General features: G+C 41.9%; 4 protein-coding genes across 6 annotated transcripts; 1 reads left to right on the forward strand and 3 right to left on the reverse strand.

Annotated features, from left to right (window-relative positions):
• Positions 1-988: 988 nt before the first annotated feature.
• LOC135614196 (ATP-dependent Clp protease proteolytic subunit 4, chloroplastic-like) lies at positions 989-3,688 on the reverse strand. The gene is made up of 2 exons (XM_065111282.1): positions 3,143-3,688; positions 989-1,690 (listed from the first exon to the last, which is right to left on the reverse strand). Exons 1-2 carry the CDS (start codon positions 3,607-3,609, stop codon positions 1,207-1,209), a joined length of 951 nt encoding a protein of 316 aa, XP_064967354.1. The 5' UTR covers positions 3,610-3,688; the 3' UTR covers positions 989-1,206.
• A 1,605-nt stretch (positions 3,689-5,293) lies between these two features.
• Positions 5,294-6,983, forward strand: LOC135614199 (ubiquinol oxidase 1a, mitochondrial-like). The gene is made up of 4 exons (XM_065111284.1): positions 5,294-5,729; positions 5,839-5,967; positions 6,154-6,642; positions 6,724-6,983. The coding sequence occupies exons 1-4, from the start codon at positions 5,382-5,384 to the stop codon at positions 6,781-6,783; spliced, it is 1,026 nt and encodes a 341-aa protein (XP_064967356.1). The 5' UTR covers positions 5,294-5,381; the 3' UTR covers positions 6,784-6,983.
• Positions 6,984-8,440: 1,457 nt separating this feature from the next.
• LOC135614200 (myb family transcription factor PHL11-like) lies at positions 8,441-10,738 on the reverse strand. Of its 3 annotated transcripts, XM_065111286.1 has the most exons (6): positions 9,947-10,701; positions 9,601-9,677; positions 9,435-9,492; positions 9,270-9,336; positions 9,028-9,097; positions 8,441-8,958 (listed from the first exon to the last, which is right to left on the reverse strand). In XM_065111286.1, the coding sequence occupies exons 1-6, from the start codon at positions 10,122-10,124 to the stop codon at positions 8,578-8,580; spliced, it is 831 nt and encodes a 276-aa protein (XP_064967358.1). In that variant the 5' UTR covers positions 10,125-10,701; the 3' UTR covers positions 8,441-8,577. The 3 variants fall into 3 exon arrangements, with proteins under 3 accessions (XP_064967358.1, XP_064967357.1, XP_064967360.1); XM_065111285.1 differs by having other exon boundaries at positions 8,441-9,097; positions 9,947-10,738; XM_065111288.1 differs by having other exon boundaries at positions 8,441-9,097; positions 9,601-9,733; positions 9,947-10,086.
• A 222-nt stretch (positions 10,739-10,960) lies between these two features.
• On the reverse strand, positions 10,961-16,878 carry LOC135614198 (uncharacterized). The gene is made up of 10 exons (XM_065111283.1): positions 16,451-16,878; positions 15,830-15,895; positions 14,160-14,340; positions 13,000-13,196; positions 12,856-12,906; positions 12,677-12,768; positions 12,487-12,551; positions 11,810-11,910; positions 11,479-11,583; positions 10,961-11,283 (listed from the first exon to the last, which is right to left on the reverse strand). Exons 1-10 carry the CDS (start codon positions 16,757-16,759, stop codon positions 11,146-11,148), a joined length of 1,305 nt encoding a protein of 434 aa, XP_064967355.1. The 5' UTR covers positions 16,760-16,878; the 3' UTR covers positions 10,961-11,145.
• Positions 16,879-17,453: the final 575 nt, after the last annotated feature.

Below are 17,453 nucleotides of genomic sequence, written 5' to 3' on the forward strand. Positions count from 1 at the left end.
ATCGGGCTGACTAAGACTTCAATCTCTAATGGTTTGGTGCTATAAGGAGGGCTTGATGGTGCAGCAACGTCCACCTACCATCGTCTCAACGAATGCTCAAGTGCTGAGGCTCTGCCTTCGATCCAAAACACTTTTACCGGGGGGCAATTGCTCTCCTACTCATATGTGGATACGTCCACCTTGACAGACACCGATGAGGCACATGCGCTTATTCAACGACCTAAACCCCTCATCCCTAGGGATGAACTCGAGTCACCTACTTGTTTCCATCGAGGTGTTCTCGAACCTCGCTCATCGGGTGTAGATGCTTACGAGCATATTGCAAGTTGTTGCCCTACTCAACTAGTTAAGGGATTATTATTGAATAGTCAGATATAGACGTTTCTATTGAGATGTTTCAATAATAACGTTGAGGGATTAGTTGGGAGATGAGACACATAAACGATCTATATTAGATACTTTGAGACACATAAATGATCTATATTAGATACTTTATCGTATAATCATTCAGTTCAATATTATATTTTGGAGTACCTCTTGAGTGTTTATTTTCATGTCACCTTATAAGATCTGAAGTTTACAGTATTTTAAAGTACGTATCAAGTATATTGTTTCATAGTATTTGGAAGTACGTATCTATCAATTATTTGTTTTAATGTCAGCCTTATGAGATGTCGAGTTTATGCATCCAGAAAGCGTTGAGGTTACAGGGAACTTTGTCTTGGCAAATAGTTTATAAATTCGTTTATTTGCAAGATTATGAAACTTTTGAATTTATTCAGATTGATGTTTACTAAAGAATCATTTATTATTTCAATCACTTAAAATAAAATAGTTTTAGAAATAAAAGAACAAACACATCAGGCAGGAAAAGACCTGTAATCTTCTTTCGCATAACATAATCATCCATCTCGTGCAGCGGAACCACCAGCCTGAAACAGTTTTCTTATTTGTTGGGAGCAAAAGACGATCCACGAAGAGTTTGAACTGCACAATAAAACATCGCAGAGACATCACTTGCCAAATTGACTGAACATAGTTTATGTTTCCGCCTAGAGATCATCCACTGAGGTAACTTCACAACAGCTAATATCATCACTGCATCGGTGCAGCGGAAAACCAAAAACAAAAATGTAACATGTAAAAAGAAACACATGTCCATGGTTACCAACCCGAAGAAAAAGGAAAGGAAAGAAAACTACTCAGCTAGTATATCTCGTCATCGGGAACCTCTGGTGTAAAATATTTCTTAGGATCCTTGTACATCTCGTCGTAATTCAGTTTGGGCTTCACTTTGTCTGGCACCGGCATAAGGGAAATGATGGAGTCCCGGTCGATAACACCATCGATGATCCCATACTCAACACCCTCGATAGGTGACATGTAACGATCCCTATCTATATCCTTCTCAACTTGTTTGAAGGTGCGACCAGTAAAACCTGAGATGATTCTGGTAACGTTGTCCTTGTTATGCATAATCTCTTTGGCCTGAATCTCAACATCCAAGGCTTGACCACTGGCTCCTCCAAGAGGCTGATGAATCATTATCCGTGTGTTGGGCATCGCAAGTCGCTTTCCCTTGGTACCACCGCCGAGGATGATAGATGCCGTAGATGCTGCAAAACCAAGTGCTATGGTAGAGACATCTGCTCTCACAAGCTGAACCACATCATAAACGGCCATGGTAGCACTGAGAAAAGAGCACAGCCTTAAGCTCATTATAAAAATATGCAGTAGACATGATTCTGTAGATAATATCAACTTAAAAGTCAAAGTAACAGGGAAAACATGAAGGCGCAGCAGATTAAATCTAAAGTAAACATTTATGTCAAGCATTACGATGTGGAATATTATCGAAGGAAATGACAGTTATGTGAGTAAAATCTTCAGCTTCTTCCCATTAAAAAAATCCATCGCTGAACAAGAACAGATTTTTGTTAGACTTTCAGAAATTCAACATAGGAATCCTAAAAAAAGATCTAGGGCAAAAGTGCTCAACCATCGATTTTCGAATCGAACTATTCTATGTTCATTGTAGTTATAGAGCATTCTTACATTCGTCAGTTGGCTGGTTGACAATAGAAAGAGTGTTTGCACCTTAACTTGATGCAAAACAACAATTCTGGAAAATAAATATATATATCTATATTCCTAAAATAGCACTTGCGAACCAAGTTCAAGAAAATATTGCACTTCATCATAAAGGGAAGACATAACAAGTACATAAGAAATCATGAAGATAAAATTGATTTGCATTCCTCAGTTTCAGCATGTATCAAACTAGCAATGGTCAACCAAACTAACCTAGATCTGTCAGAATCACCACGGAAAGGTGCATAAATTACAAAGTGGTAGCACTTAAATGTTCGACAGAAATGTTGCACAAGGAAAAGAACCAGAGCACCTGTAAATCCAAGAGGGGAAGGAAGCAGTAACAAAGATTTTTAGTCGATAGAATGGTACATTAACAAATCATGGTTTTGTACTGCTCTCTGCAGATGTGATCATAGGCTCACACCGTATGCACCATGAATCAGAAAAGCCATATCCTGCCATGTAGCAAATAGCCAATCATTCTACATTGCAAGGTCATCACCAAGAGAATAGATATTCTTCAAGACCGGCAGAACTTCTGCTGAAGAGATCGATATGAAGTATATATGTTATAAGAACAACAATAGCTATATGGTGAAAGTCATTTTTCTAGTATCCTATTTAGAGAATGCTAAATATTTATAATATTTATAACAATGATTGAATCATGCAAATTATATCAATTAGCTTCAACTCCCTGCTTATACGGACCATATTCGTCAAAGAAAGTTTGACTTCTAAAATAAGTTGCTTTGGACATCACAATCCAAGTAGTAGCATGCCGCATTGCCCTAATTACAGCCAATCTCACCATCTTATACATGAATGTCGAACAGATCTCCTCGGTATTCAATTATTTGCAAGTCAATTTCATTCGAACAGCCCATAGTTGAAAGAGAGTAGCAATTAAATTGCAAGAAAAAAGGTTTTGGTTTAAGCCGCATAAACTCAAACAAGAAGATGTCCGACTCCAGATCGCCCAACCACAAACAAAGATAAGAAGAAGGAGGAGCCCCACAATCAAGCGCTTCGAGTTCCACGAGTGTACCTGAGAGAGCCGCCGGCGGAGTTGATGAAGAGGCGGATGTCCTTGGTGTGGTCCTGGGCGTCGAGGAGAAGAAGCTGGCTGATGATGGCGTCGGCCACGAAGTCGTCGATGCTGCTCCCCAAGAACACGATCCGCTCCCGCAGCAACAGCCCCATCACGTCGGACTCCGCCCCCCTCATGGCCGCGGCCGGCGTCTGCGGGTCCGACGAAGCCGGCGAGAAGGAATCGAAGGGGGAGGACAGCGGAGAAGAGAAGTAGCTCTGGGATTCGAGGCTGCCATGGGAGAAGGGCTTCGACGCGGGGGAGGCGGAAGAGACAAGGGCTCGGATGGGGGAGAGGGGAGGAGGGGATATAGAGCGGAGAGAGCGGGATCTGGGGGAAAGGAGGGTTTTGGGAGAGAGGGAGAAAGAGGAAGGAGGGAGGAGGGAGGAGTGCTTGAGGGGGGCGGAGACACAGAGGGAGGCCATGGCGGAGACCGGTGAGAGAGCAGAATGAGAACGAGATGGGGGAGGAGCGGGTTCGGCAACTGCAGCCGAGCGGATAAAGCAGTGACGCTCAACCCTCGTTTCTCAATTTCCTCTTTTATTATTATTATTATTATTATTATTATTATTATTATTACTGGCATTTAATAAAAGAAAAAATAGAAATTGTTAGTTGAATAAAAAAATTAAGACAAATAATAATAAAAAAACAAGAGATGATTTTACTAATTATTGGAAAATTTTTCTCTTCTTTTTATGTTTTTACTAATAGGGGTCCCCTTTTATTTATTGTAATCCTAATATATCCCTTCACAAAATAGCCTTTGAGTATTCCTTATATAGAGTGATTTTTTTTATATTTTTATTTAAAAATTATAATCGAGATAAATCGACTCAAAATTTGTATAAAAATATATATATATTTTTTAAAAATATTATTATTGCTCTACGAACAAAAATGATCTAATATCAAATAAAGAGATTTTTATGTTAGTTAATTTACGATCCGTTCGAATAACATTACTATGTTTTAAACTTATAAATCGATTAATCAGAAAAGAGAAAGTTATATTATTACGATTTGTCGGACCCATTTTATGGAATATGATAAAAAAGATTGATTGAAAAAAATGAAAAAGGATATCTCTCGGAAAAAAAAAGAATAAAAAGGTATTCTTATAAAAAATAAAAATCTCATCTTATATTTTTTAATATATAAAAGATTAATCAATTAAAAGACTAACTCACTCTCAATTATAGCGTAGAGGCACGAGGAATTATTTGTTTTAAGTTAAACGGTGAGTGTACCATATAATTTTATGATTTGGAAGCTAATGAACATTAAATGACACCTTTATAGATAAAAGAAACTTGACGAAAACTTTTGATTTCCTTTCTTCTCGACTAATATGGAATTAAATATTCTTACCAATGTTTCCTCGTTTAGGAGAGCCAAAAGGCTTAAGACCCTTCTTCTAGTATTAATTTAATAAATTAATATTTGATCGGTTCAGTATGACCCGTAAGTGTGTGAGAAATTATCTGCTTTGGACGATGGACATGCTCGTATTGTTTTTTATTCTTTTCGAGTATGCAAGTTCCAAACTATTTTATATCTTCAAAATATATTATACTGTTTATTTTTTACTTATCAAAGATAAATCAAGAACGGATATTTTGCAATTAAATGGTTTCAAGCGTCTAATGATACGAATTCATAAAAAAAAAAATCCGAAAAGCAACAGTCAACACAGTCACGTGCTCCGCCGTGTCTCTCCCTCCCTCTCTGTTTCCCTACATTTGGGGGCGGCTTCTGCCTTGCGGCCCAAGAAAACATGCCTCTTGAAATGACCAAATTACCACCATTGTCGTTCTGACACGGAGGGTTTATCCGGTAAATTGATGGGAACCCCGTCGGCCTCCTGGAAGCTTCCTAGCAACGGCCTGCCACCAATAGACTGCCAACAATCTCGGAACGTATACGCTCCTCCGCCGTATGTCACCGCAAACATGGTCACCCCCGCAGCCAGCTTCCTCGTCGACGGCTGCTGGCCATTGACTTTCCATCAACGGCTACGATTGATGGATTTAGTATGCGGTAAACGTTTCGCGAGTGACAGACTCCAGGGAACCGACACGAAGACCACGAACACCACCAGATCGCCGCTGTTGCCATATAATGTCCCCGTCGTCCGGTGCGACTAGCAGTCTCCTCTTCCCCTCTCAACTTTTCTTCTCGTTGCGTCTCGATTGAGATGATGATGGTGAGTTCTCGGATGGCCGGGTCGACGCTGCTCAGGCACCTCGGGCCCCGCCTCTTCTCCGGCGCCTCCGCGGTCCGCGGCGCCGCTGCTGCTGGAGGGCCGGCGTGCTCGTCACTCCTTTCCCGGGCCACTGCGTCGGAGCCCGCCCCGTTGCACCAGCGCCTCTTCCCCGTCCGGATGGCCAGCACCACGGCGACTCCGGCTGTTGGTGGAGACCGAGGGCAGGACGAGGCGAAGCCTTCCGCCGCCGCGAAGGATGCGACCGCGAGCTATTGGGGCGTCCAGCCCTCCAAGATCACCAACGTGGACGGCACCCCCTGGAGATGGTCTTGCTTCATGGTAAGCGATTCCGTTCGTTGATTGGGTTAGTGACCATGATCTCTTCTTCGTTGCCGTTCTCGGTGAATCTTGTTCCTAATGATCTGATCGAGTACGATCGATTCCGTAGCCATGGGAGACGTACAAGGCGGATGTCTCGATTGATCTGAAGAAGCACCACGTTCCCGCGACCCTCCTCGACAAGATCGCGTACTGGATGGTGAAAGCCCTCCGAGTCCCCACGGATATCTTCTTCCAGGTACATAACGCCGCTTCTTCTCTGTTCGTCTTTCCCAAGAAATCGGAACCTCGATGACCTAAAGCCACCGTCGTTCTTCCTCTTATCATCGATTCGTGATGTATTTGCCGTTCGGGATCATCAAGACGATTGCAAGCTTCATTCGTCAGTAGTTGCCGCTATTCTTACCGCGCTTGTTTGAAACAGAGGAGGTACGGTTGCCGCGCGATGATGTTGGAGACGGTGGCGGCTGTGCCGGGGATGGTCGGCGGCATGCTGCTCCACCTCCGCTCCCTTCGCCGCTTCGAGCAGAGCGGCGGGTGGATCCGCGCGCTGCTGGAGGAGGCGGAGAACGAGCGGATGCACCTGATGACCTTCATGGAGGTGGCGCAGCCGCGGTGGTACGAGCGCGCCATCGTCCTCGCGGTGCAGGGCGTCTTCTTCAACGCCTACTTCCTGGGCTACCTCGTCTCCCCCAAGTTCGCCCATCGCGTGACCGGCTACCTGGAGGAGGAGGCCATCCACTCCTACACCGAGTACCTAAGGGACCTGGAGGCCGGCAAGATCGACAACATCCCCGCCCCTTCCATCGCCATCGACTACTGGCGTCTCCCCGCCGACGCCACTCTCAAGGATGTGGTCGTGGTCGTCCGCGCGGACGAGGCGCACCATCGTGACGTCAATCACTTCGCTTCGGTACGCTTCATTCTCTGTCTTCTTCTTCGACGCCATTATTGTAGTTGTTGCGGTCATTGAGTGACGACGTTGTGTTTGCAGGACATCCATTACCAGGGATTGGAACTCAAAGATTCACCGGCACCGCTCGGTTACCACTAAATTGCTGCTCGTTGTCGACAGGTAGATAGTTCGCCGGCGGAATACGGGCCATAAATAAGTCTGATGGCATCGATTGCTATGTAGATGATCCTTGCACGAGGAACAAGGATTGCTATCTTCATGTTAGACCATAACTCTGAAGCATCCTATTCGATCATGTGTATTACTCGCTATCTTGTGATAGGGTAAGCTTTTGCTTAGTAGTTGGCTGTGATTTGAACAGTGTGTTTAAGAAGCTGAAACATTGGTCGAGGAGGTACAGACTCCTCCTCTAATATCACTAGCGATCTGTGCTGGGAGTTGCTTCCAAGTTAGCAGAGGCGTGTTCATGTCGAGGGACAGACTGTCTGTTACTGTAGGAATTGAAGGAGGAAAGGTGCTGTTGCTCGGCTTTGTTGGTTTCTACCTTCGCCTCTCGTCCAGTTTGTCTTCCAAATCTATATTTCTGTAGCAAAGCAAATGAGCATAAGGGGAGCCGAAGAACTCACAAGAAGGATTTTGGAATGGATGGATAGATCAATCAACAGAAAACGGAGGAAAAGGAACCGGCAAGTGATTTTTCAGATGGTACAGCGTCATTCCCTTCATGCCCATTGATCTAAACACCGGTATTGGTGTTTCCTCTGCGAATTATTTACGTAGGTGATCAGGAACATCAAAGCATCCTCAGTGCGCCACTGGAGCTTGTAAAAGTAATAATAATATTGGAGAATGTAAAAGTATTAATTACATATTATTATTTATACTTAGATTTTATTAATATTATGATTCTTATACTTAAAAAAAATTATATTGAGATTCCTATAATTTTAAAAATAAAATAAATAATTTTATTTTTCTTGATGATATTATTTTTTTATTATTTTCATATCGATCCAACACATTGTGTCATTATGTGTTTCATCGATATAGCTGACAATATTAGAAAAAATTATTTATTTTATTTTTAAAATTATAAAGATTATAATATAAGTTTTTTAAATACAAGGATGCTAATAAGATTGATGATAATATGTAATTAATCAAGTAAAATTCTATTCACACTTTAGAAATAATTAGACCCAAACCATTATAATGATGAAGATATAATGTATAAAGTTAAAGATATAAAGATTTTGAATGTTGTTGCAAGTGTCGAAGCATTTTAGTTTCCTAATGTCATGAGAACACAAAGAACATGAGAAAAGAATGAAATAGACAGCTACAACGACTGGCCCATAAACTAAATGTCGGTCCAACTAATTTACAATGCATATAACGCACAAATTTAATCTGTTGATCAGTTCAAAGTTTAAAACTTCATCCTATAAAATTATATACATAAAATATTGATACGATGATAATATCGTTGATCCACTTATTTTAAGTCCTCAACTCATCATCATCATCATCGCTATGAATTTTTTTCGTTTACTATAATCAGGATTTTCTTAGATGCTCTTTAACAGTCGTCGTGGACTTTCTTTCTCCTTCGTCAATCGTCAATTAAAGCTCAAAAGAAGTCAACGGCATGATCGAATTGGGTTGGATTCTCTCTAAATTTAGTTCTTCGGTGATGATTTAATGGATATGTAAGTGCGAACTCCTCAAAATTCGAATAGGTGGGTGGAGTCCATTGATCAGAGAAGTCTGTGTTGTAAGATTAACACAATCAAAATTGCAGAATCCCATCATAACTATTTTTATCTGTCAGCACTGCAATTTTCTTGACATGAATGGAGCTTTATTTTGACGAAGACAGAATTCGAGCCCAGGATTTTTGAACACCGTTACCAGTTAGTGGCAGTTGACCACCTATATTCCCTGTGGTTGGATTCGCAGACTCAACTCGCTTCCACTGGCAACACCAAACAGTTGGTAGCTTCCTTTTGCATTCAGATCCAAGAGGACTGTGCCTGCATCGGTGCCGAGCTTGCTGTCCTCGTGCTCCTGTCTTCCCTCCCGCTGAAGCTGAAAGGCTGAAGTGTTACTCCTCTTGAGCGAGGTCGAGTTTTTGGTTGCATCGTCCATCGAGCCTGAAAGTGCCAGATTGCAATCTGTGAGCTGGGAGCTGCTGGTTGCTTCCACGCTAGCAGAGGCGTTCATGTCGAGGGACAGACTGTTGAGGGCTTTCTCTAATATCGCTTGCAAGTATCTTCCTTGAGCCTCGATTCTCGTTTGCAGCTTCTTTTGTACCTGCCATGCGTGTTCTTTCCTTGAGAATCCGATGAGGTAACACTGCTGAATGGTGCCAGTGGTCTTTACCTCAAGTTGCTCGTTCATCTTCCTCTGCACTTCCAACTGATACCGTATTGCCTCAGCAAGTGGAGTTCCTCTGTGTGATTTCACAGATCATGATTATGATCAGCCCATGAGTGGAAATACAAACAGTACCATCATCATCATCTTAATTAGTGGAGTGTGCACGACGCCTTGGCTGTACTCGTCTAATTCCACTCAATAAACAATGGTGAACTGTTGAGGGAAGAACGAGGGACAAAACATACCCTACGGATTCTGGTCCTCCGAAGACACTGCTATCAGCGGAATAGCTCGTGTCGGCTGGGTTGCTTCCTGTACTCATAGAACCCCAATTCGGAACAAGAAATTGTATACCCAGTTTGCAATGCATCCTTGACTAAGGGGTGTGTGTGTATATATAATATATATACCTTTGCTGGAGGTTTCCGCCTTCGTCTCTCGTCCAGTTTGCCTTCCAAGTCTATATTTCTGTAGCAAATGCAGGCTGAGATCAATAAAGGAACACAAGTTTGAGCAAAAGAAGAGCGGAAGAAGATGAAACAAGGATTTTGGAACGGATAGATCAATCAACAGAACCTGCAAGTGACTCTTCAGATGGTACAGCGTCAATCCCTTCATGCCCATTAATCTAAGCACCGATTTCGGTGTCGCCTCTGCGAAATTTTCACGTCGGCGATCAGGAACGACAAAGCGGCACCGGTGCCAAATGCTATATGATCACGAATCAGCTCGAAAACACACAGTAATAATTGAATAATCTGACCAGATGCAGTACTTGAATTGGGCTGCTTAACTCAATCAGGCTAAGAATCAGTCTTTAAAGACGTTCTCTACCACAGTGATGATGCTAAGAATCAGAAGCTGTGACATGGAGGTGTATTATGTCCTAATCCTGCCTGAACAGGATCAGAGGAGTACTTACTGTCTGGTCCACCGAGCTTGGCGACGGCGTCCACAAACCGGTCATGGAGTTCGGGCGTCCATCTCAGTCGAGGCTTGGGATCTCTCGACAGCGTCGCCCCTGCAGCTTCGTAGGCTGATGCTTCTGCTCCTGCCGATCGCGTGCGGTGGTGCCTCATCATCCCATCCTCGAACCTCATGACGAATGTATGCGAGTGTGTTCGTGTGGAGAATAGAGAGTGAGAGAGCAGAAGAACTCCCGGAGGATTCTCGGCGACGAATCTGACAACCCGCAACACGATAAGAGAAGCGAAGAAAGAGATGAAAGCAGTATAAAGACATCAAAAGTCTTTCCCTTTCAAAACGAGTGAGAGATGTCGACTTCGTCCACCGCACCGAGGGGGGTTCGGATATTCCACTGCACCGCGGAGCACGTCAACACCAGCGGAAAAGGAGAGATTTTGGCGCTTGGCCCCCGAGAAGCGTCGGTGGCTACGGCGATCCCGCGGAGGAGCACAAGCGAGAGCACGTGAGGCGGGCGCCGCGTGCGGACGCCAGAGACGGGGGCGGCATATTCGCAGCCGAGACCGGGAAGTGGAAGATTCGTGCCGCCATGCACCCGAGCGTGCCATGTCGGCGTGGGCCCTTTCCGGAAAGCAAGGCGACGTCTTTGGCGGGGCTGGGAATATTCTATTCCCCCTCCGTCGTCCTCATCACCAGTCGGCGCCATCCTCTGCAGCCTTTGATCAGTCTCCTTTCTCTCTTCTCCAGCGTTTGTTTTCGCTGGCCACCGAACAGTTGTGGGAGGGTCCCACTCCAATCATGAAGTATGTGATCGTGTCATATGTCAGCGAACCTGCTCATGGGGTCATAGTAGATCAGTGGATGAGAGATCACACTGGAAAACAGATCATGATGAACAATAACGACATACGAAGCTAAAAAGATTAAGACAGTTGTTCTCTCGTGTGGAGAGGGGGAGGAAGGAAAAAGATGAGGCAAATTGAACCAAGTCAAAGGCATGGAATGAGGAGAGTTGTCCCAATAATATCTGGTAAAGTTTATGTAATATGTCAGCATTACAATTCAATCATGTCGCGTAGATGATTAATAGGCTCTCTCTCTCGAGCTGTGTAAGATATTTCCAACACTCCACTGAGACTTACAATCCAATCTTAACCCTAAGGAACACACTACTTGTTTCATCTTTGGATCATGCACTCATATTAAACACCCTTTGAAAGCCTTCCGCAAAGCAGCTTCATCCAAGTTTCTACCTATGAACACCAGTTTGTTGATCCTCTTTTCATCTGGTCCCCATGGTTTGGCAGGACATCCATCCAACATAGAATGCACCCCCTGAGATATGTACAACGAACAGAAATTATGACGATAGCAGATAAGAAACAGCTGGGCAAAGTTGTTTTAAGTGGCAACCCAGAAACAGCTGGGGAAAGTTGTTCCAAGTGGCAACCGAGAAAATCAACATATGATATCGCATCTGCAAGCGCGGATAAATTAGGATGCAGGGTAGGAAGCAAGAGAACCAAGTACCTGAAAGACAAATCGACCGGTAGAGTCATTTACAGATACAACACCTTTCATCCTGTACAAGTCTTCCCCTTTTTCATCAACAAGTCTCTCAAGCCAATCGTTAACCTAAGAGTTGAATTAGTTAGCAATCACAACTTCATGTTCACTTTTCAACAGACAGATAATTCATATGTACTTCAGCAAGATTGATGCAGAAAGATCAAGAACTGAAGCAAAAAGCAAGTCAAAGAAACAGGAGTTATTGTTTTTAACTAGTTTAAAACAAATAAATACTGAAATCCTCTGCATACATAGAGATATAGTTAACATACAGCAAGAGATTAAAAGCTACCTCATCGAGATCCAGGGTCCCCTCAGAAACTATACTGACGCTGGTCACAGATGAATCATGCACATGATCATGATGATGTCCCCCATGTTCCCCATGGTGATCTGGAAGAAGAAAACCCGACAAGAAACCATCACAAACAGCCAATGCACTACAGGTTCTAGCAGCTGACTCAAGTAAAAGAAAAAAGAAAAACAATTACTTCACATCGCATCACACAAACATTAAGTATTGTTTTCATGCTTTCCAATGACTTCAGTTAATCTTTACCCAGAACATCTACATAAGAAACTTGGTGATGATGGGCCATGGCCTTTAATCAATTTGCCCAGCCAAATATTGAGAGATATTTGGAAAATAAGTGCTCATAGTATTCATAGCTTCTTTTATCTTTACCAAGCAACTGAATCAACAACATTATAGCAGAGAGAATAATTTCCAAAAGTGAAACCTATATGCCAGATAAAGAACATGCAGAATAGCAAATGACACTTATATCATGACTACCTTTAAGGTTATGTTTCTATGATTATCAAATGACGATGACTATTAGAAATTAGTGCCCCAGAGTTTCCACATGACCTCTATGCTCTTCTTCTACTAATATGTGACTATCTTGTAGCTCGTTTCAAAATACAGTCATAACGAAAGTTTTCATTATTACATAAAAAAGGCACTACCATGTCCATTTCCACAATGATGACCCTTGTCATGGCTGGCTTCCACTTGAACATCAGTCTCAATTCTGCAAAAATATGAAAACTCAAAACCTCCTAGCTAAATGAAACCATATAATTAGCAAGCCAACAGCAGATAAGCTAAACTTCAGAAAGCTATCAATTCAAGGACAACTGATTTATATAGAGACACCTGTCTAAATCATAGCCACCAATTCCCAGAACAAAATCCATATCCACAATGCTGTGTTTGGCTTGTTTAATTTGTGCCATCCCATTTATAAGCTGCAACAGTTACAAATGACATCATTATATTAAAAGTATTACACATTAAGCTAGCTGGAGAAAGTTTTGTTCATGAACAAAATTTACCTTGATTCTGTCAGTTAGTGCATCCAGTTCAGCCTCATTGACCAAATCTGTCTGCAAAAGCAAGAATAAATTCAGGAAAAAGCTAAAACATCTTTGATGGCTAGCTAAATGAAGAAAGTAGCTTATCAGCTGAAATACGATTACCTTATTCAATATAATGCGGTCTGCATATGCAACTTGTTCTACTGCCTCATTTACGACCCACCTTGGTTTCACTTCATCCAAATGTCGCATAGCATGCTTACAATCTACCAAAGTGACAACACCATCAAGCTTCACATATCGTGCGACCAATTCATCTGAGCAGAAAGTTTCTATAACAGGAGAAGGTTTTGCAAGACCTGCACAAAAAAAAAATATATATCAATATAAAAAAGAATGTACAGGTAAGCAACTAAGAACTTAATTATAGCTACATGATGTACTTAGAGCATGGAAACTGAGCAATGTGACCTGTGTATCAGCACAAGTTCATGTTCGTATGTCAGCCTAGAATGCTTCACGGGTCGATGCCACATGAAAATTTGGTGTTTTTATGGAATCAACCAGTCAGCATCTCACTTTGGAAACATATATTCTTTTATCATAGTCAAAAGCAGGGTCTGCCGTACCGCCCGGTACGGGCGGTATGTACCGGTCCGACAGGTTGTCGGTACGTGGACCGACTGTTACCGGTCCGAGAGTACTGTAGCACTGCAGCAGTGTATTATAGCACTATAGCAGTACTACAGTACTCAGTACACCTGGGTATACCGCTCGGTATACCGTACCGTACCGGTACCGAGCCCAGGTCGAAATATCGGTACGGTACGATATTGCGAACCTTGGTCAAAAAGAAACTACACCTAAACTTCATCTAAACTGAAGCTATTCAGCATGATGGGTTAATGGTTATATAGAAGACAGGAAGCTTCTTTGAAGGGTCAACAGTAGCCTTCTCACTCCAATGCTGTCCTTATCTTTAACTTGATACACAGACTTCAAATCAAAATCACATAATGTAGTGTTTGTGAGATGTGCCCATGAAGTCGGTGAAATTTTTTTTACATAAAATGAACACGCAGCAAAAGAAAAAGAAAAGGAGATGAAGTGGATCATGACTACAGTAACCCTCTGAATCATATTGACTTCATAAGCATCAACAACCATGGTTAAGAATGAGCAGTAGCGTTAGGAATATCAAGTCCAGCAAGTGTGCATTAAGTAATTGCATCCTTATGCAGAGATGACCAGAGAAAAGGTAGAACAAAGTGCACGTAACTATTCACATATGGTAAGAATGACCTTGCATGGAATAACTTCACCTGTTGTCTCTATAACTATGTGATCGAACTTGTCCCGCTTGTTCTTCACCAACTTCAAAAGCATTTTAACCAAGTCTCCTCTCACAGTGCAACAGAGGCAACCATTGTTAACCATCACAATGTCCTCAGAAACAGAAGAATGGCTAGCAACCAATGAACTATCAATATCTACCTCCCCAAACTGCCAAGAGAGAAAAGACCATTCAGATATGTATGCTTAATTCCTAAACAACTATTAAAAAATGTAAATAAGTTACTTTACAAGCTTATTATCAATCATCCAATGCATAAAAAAAAAAAATCATCCAATGGGCTTCATTTCCATTAACACAATAAAGAGAAGTGCTGCGTGTAATGCCCAATAACAGCCTCACCAATGATTCAATAATTGACATGTTGCATTTGAAAAAATTCACTAGGTCGAGATAAGATTGCATTTTGTCCATGGAAATATGAGAAAACAATTACAAGAATGGCACATTTGTGCAGATCTTTTTTCTAACAATTCAAACAGTCTAGCATCTCAAATCTATTTATGAAGGTATTCAAGAAAGATTTTATCAAAAGCTTACTACAAAACTTAATAAAAGAGTTCACACAGAAACATGTTGAATAGAGAGCAAGATAAGAATAAATACCAAAAACCTAAAGATAATGCTAAATCACTGCCTAGACTAAAAACAGAGTTTACAGTGATTCAAGCAATCAGATTCTTTACAAATGAATACTTCACAATTTGAAAGAAGTATAACTATAGCTTTACAGCTTCCATAAGAATGTGATTACAAAATTGTACATACAAACAACTACAGATCCTTAGCAAGAATAAGAATCAATATTGGGAAAGTACTCAGATTCTGGACACAGTAAATCTCAGGATTACACTAACTCCTACAATAGAAAGACAATCGCATGCTTTCCCTAACTGCCAAACAGAAAGACAGATACAGCTTCCTGCATAGACCTTGAGATGCAATATCATGAATGGAAATCAATGAAAAAAAAGCTTAACCCCGATGATTAGGACTGGTGATGACAAATGATGGCTTCTCAGATGCAAAAAAGGTAAGATTTAAGAAATACAAGCCTGAAAAGTGTCTAAAAGAAAAACCAGCTATCTGCATTTACAAGTAAATATAACAGATGTTGACTATCTAAAGAACAAACTACAGTTAGATTTAATGTTTGACCACTGTGGTAATGATAAGAGTCAAACAAACAATTAGAAGCTTATACAGATGAGGGTACAGGGATGTAAAAGAGAAGAAAACCTGAACACAGGATTGGAATGTCACAAGGCCGATAATGTGAAAGAACTTCAGGATGAGGTTAAGGGCAATGGTAGGATAAACAGTAAAAGATATGACACCCATAGAAGTCAATGATGATTAGTTTAAGTTTTTGCCACAAAGATTCAGTGTTCCGAATGGAGCATTGCTGAAGATGTATTGTTGGGAGAAATTTAAATGTCAAAAGAAAATAAACTTTTTGAATAAGTAACATTAATATTTCCATGAAAAAGAAATGACATCAATACCAAGTTGTTTGTTACAAAAACTATAAATTTATTTATATGATTGAAACAAAAGAACAATGAGATCGAAAAGAATAATGGAAGTCAATTTATATGTAGATAGTATTGAAGAGAAAAATGTAGAAACTTTTAATACCTCATTCTCAATGACAGCAATCCTCTTCCCATGTTGTGAGGTCAAAATGTGGTTCAGTAGAGTTGTCTGCATTTATTGACAACAACTTCAACCGATAGGTATTTCATAGCTACAGCAAGAGATAAACAACTATAGAATATAACAAGATTCATATACTGTCGCAAAGCCACTGCAAAACAAAAATCACTTTTCTTAGTGTTCAAAATGACAACATAGAGGCCCTAAAGCAACATTGGATTACTCTGGTGTTATTTACAATTGTACCTTAGATCAATTGTACTCAGAAAAAGGTGTCATACTTTTCCCAAAAGCATAATTTGCAAGATACTTGGAAGGAAAATGTAACAGATTTCATTCCTCAAGAATCTCATTGAAAAGTTGAGTTACTGGGATCAATACCTAAGCCCTTTAGATAAAAACAAGAAAGCATCAAGATTAGCCAGTTGAGTTCTAATGTAACTCAATTTTCACTATTTAACCGAGCCACTATGTATCCCTTCAAAAATTAATAAATGAAAAGACTTTTCTGAGTTTGTGACACCAAACCACTCGCCATCATCCCCACAGACCCATAAACAACAACATTTGATATTGAGAAATAAAAGGAAAGAGGGAGCTGACCTTCCCGGAGCCGAGGAATCCAGTGATCACGGTGGCAGGAACCCTGATATCGATGTCGAGCGCAGAGGATACGGCCTCGGCGAGGTCCAGCCGCGGAGAGGAGGCGGAGACCATGAACCTCGAAAAGGGCGGCAAGATGCCACGACGATAGTAGGGGCGGGAACTGCCGGAAACGACGGAGTGAAGACCTCGGAGGCATCCGGAGACGCCGGCTGCGGAGGGGATGGAATCGACCCAAGAGGGAGGGGAACGCAACAAGTGATGGCTCAGGGTTTTGGATGCTCGCGGGATCAGAAACCTCACCGCCATGTCACACGCGCTAAGCCCTCCGGTAGGGTTTCTCGGTAGCGCCGAGAAGAGTGGGAACACTGGAGTTATGTACCAATACAATACGCCTCCAGAGAAACCAATCTTAAACTGGCCGAGCGGATGGATGCATACACGCGGCTGCGCCACATATAATCTTCAATACGAACGGCATAACACATCATGTCGCGAGCTCGAGCATGCCAAACTATGGCGCCGCATACATGTATGATGTGGTTGAGTCATAACCATGAGTTGGTCACATGTATCAGCATGCTAAGCGTCGTTGGCATAAAGAAGTCATGTGGACACGGTTTAGTGCTGTAAGTTCTTTAGGCATGTGCGTCTGGGTTTAATTACTGCGGGCAATCAACGGACCGAACACCGACAACCCCACCGATGCGGCGGATGTCACGAATCCACGAACGTCCATCCGTCCGTCCGATTCCAATCCGACGGACGTCCTCTGGCGTAGGACAAATCTGGTCCGCTCCATCTCCATCTCCATCGCACGGTCGTGATGCCAACCGAGTAAACCCGGTCGAAAACCCACGGGGATTCCTATTTGTATGTTTAATTATTCTTAATCTACAATTATCGAAGCAGCAGAGAGCAGAGAATTAAAGAGCGGTCTCCGAAGGTCGTCGTCACCTTCTTCTCCCATTTACTATTTTGAATTTAATTAAATTATCATTCC

This window comes from Musa acuminata, chromosome BXJ2-6, assembly GCF_036884655.1.
Source record: "Musa acuminata AAA Group cultivar baxijiao chromosome BXJ2-6, Cavendish_Baxijiao_AAA, whole genome shotgun sequence".
In the NCBI taxonomy this organism is placed as follows: Eukaryota; Viridiplantae; Streptophyta; class Magnoliopsida; order Zingiberales; family Musaceae; genus Musa; species Musa acuminata.

What these genes read in the sequence shown, in the direction of transcription:
- LOC135614198 (XM_065111283.1), bottom strand. Translation starts at nt 16,759, where the DNA reads ATGGCGGTGAGGTTTCTGATCCCGCGAGCATCCAAAACCCTGAGCCAT. An exon ending in GATTCCTCGGCTCCGGGAAG is followed by an intron (nt 15,896 to 16,450) that starts GTCAGCTCCCTC and finishes CAATAAATGCAG; the next exon opens with ACAACTCTACTGAACCACAT. An exon ending in TCATTGTGGAAATGGACATG is followed by an intron (nt 11,911 to 12,486) that starts GTAGTGCCTTTT and finishes TTCTTCTTCCAG; the next exon opens with ATCACCATGGGGAACATGGG.
- LOC135614199 (XM_065111284.1), top strand. Translation starts at nt 5,382, where the DNA reads ATGATGATGGTGAGTTCTCGGATGGCCGGGTCGACGCTGCTCAGGCAC. An exon ending in GGAGATGGTCTTGCTTCATG is followed by an intron (nt 5,730 to 5,838) that starts GTAAGCGATTCC and finishes TCGATTCCGTAG; the next exon opens with CCATGGGAGACGTACAAGGC. An exon ending in CCACGGATATCTTCTTCCAG is followed by an intron (nt 5,968 to 6,153) that starts GTACATAACGCC and finishes TGTTTGAAACAG; the next exon opens with AGGAGGTACGGTTGCCGCGC.
- LOC135614196 (XM_065111282.1), bottom strand. Translation starts at nt 3,609, where the DNA reads ATGGCCTCCCTCTGTGTCTCCGCCCCCCTCAAGCACTCCTCCCTCCTC. An exon ending in TCCGCCGGCGGCTCTCTCAG is followed by an intron (nt 1,691 to 3,142) that starts GTACACTCGTGG and finishes CTCTTTTCTCAG; the next exon opens with TGCTACCATGGCCGTTTATG.
- LOC135614200 (XM_065111285.1), bottom strand. Translation starts at nt 10,124, where the DNA reads ATGAGGTTCGAGGATGGGATGATGAGGCACCACCGCACGCGATCGGCA. An exon ending in CAAGCTCGGTGGACCAGACA is followed by an intron (nt 9,678 to 9,946) that starts GTAAGTACTCCT and finishes AAAATTTCGCAG; the next exon opens with AGGCGACACCGAAATCGGTG. An exon ending in GGCGGAAACCTCCAGCAAAG is followed by an intron (nt 9,337 to 9,434) that starts GTATATATATTA and finishes CTATGAGTACAG; the next exon opens with GAAGCAACCCAGCCGACACG.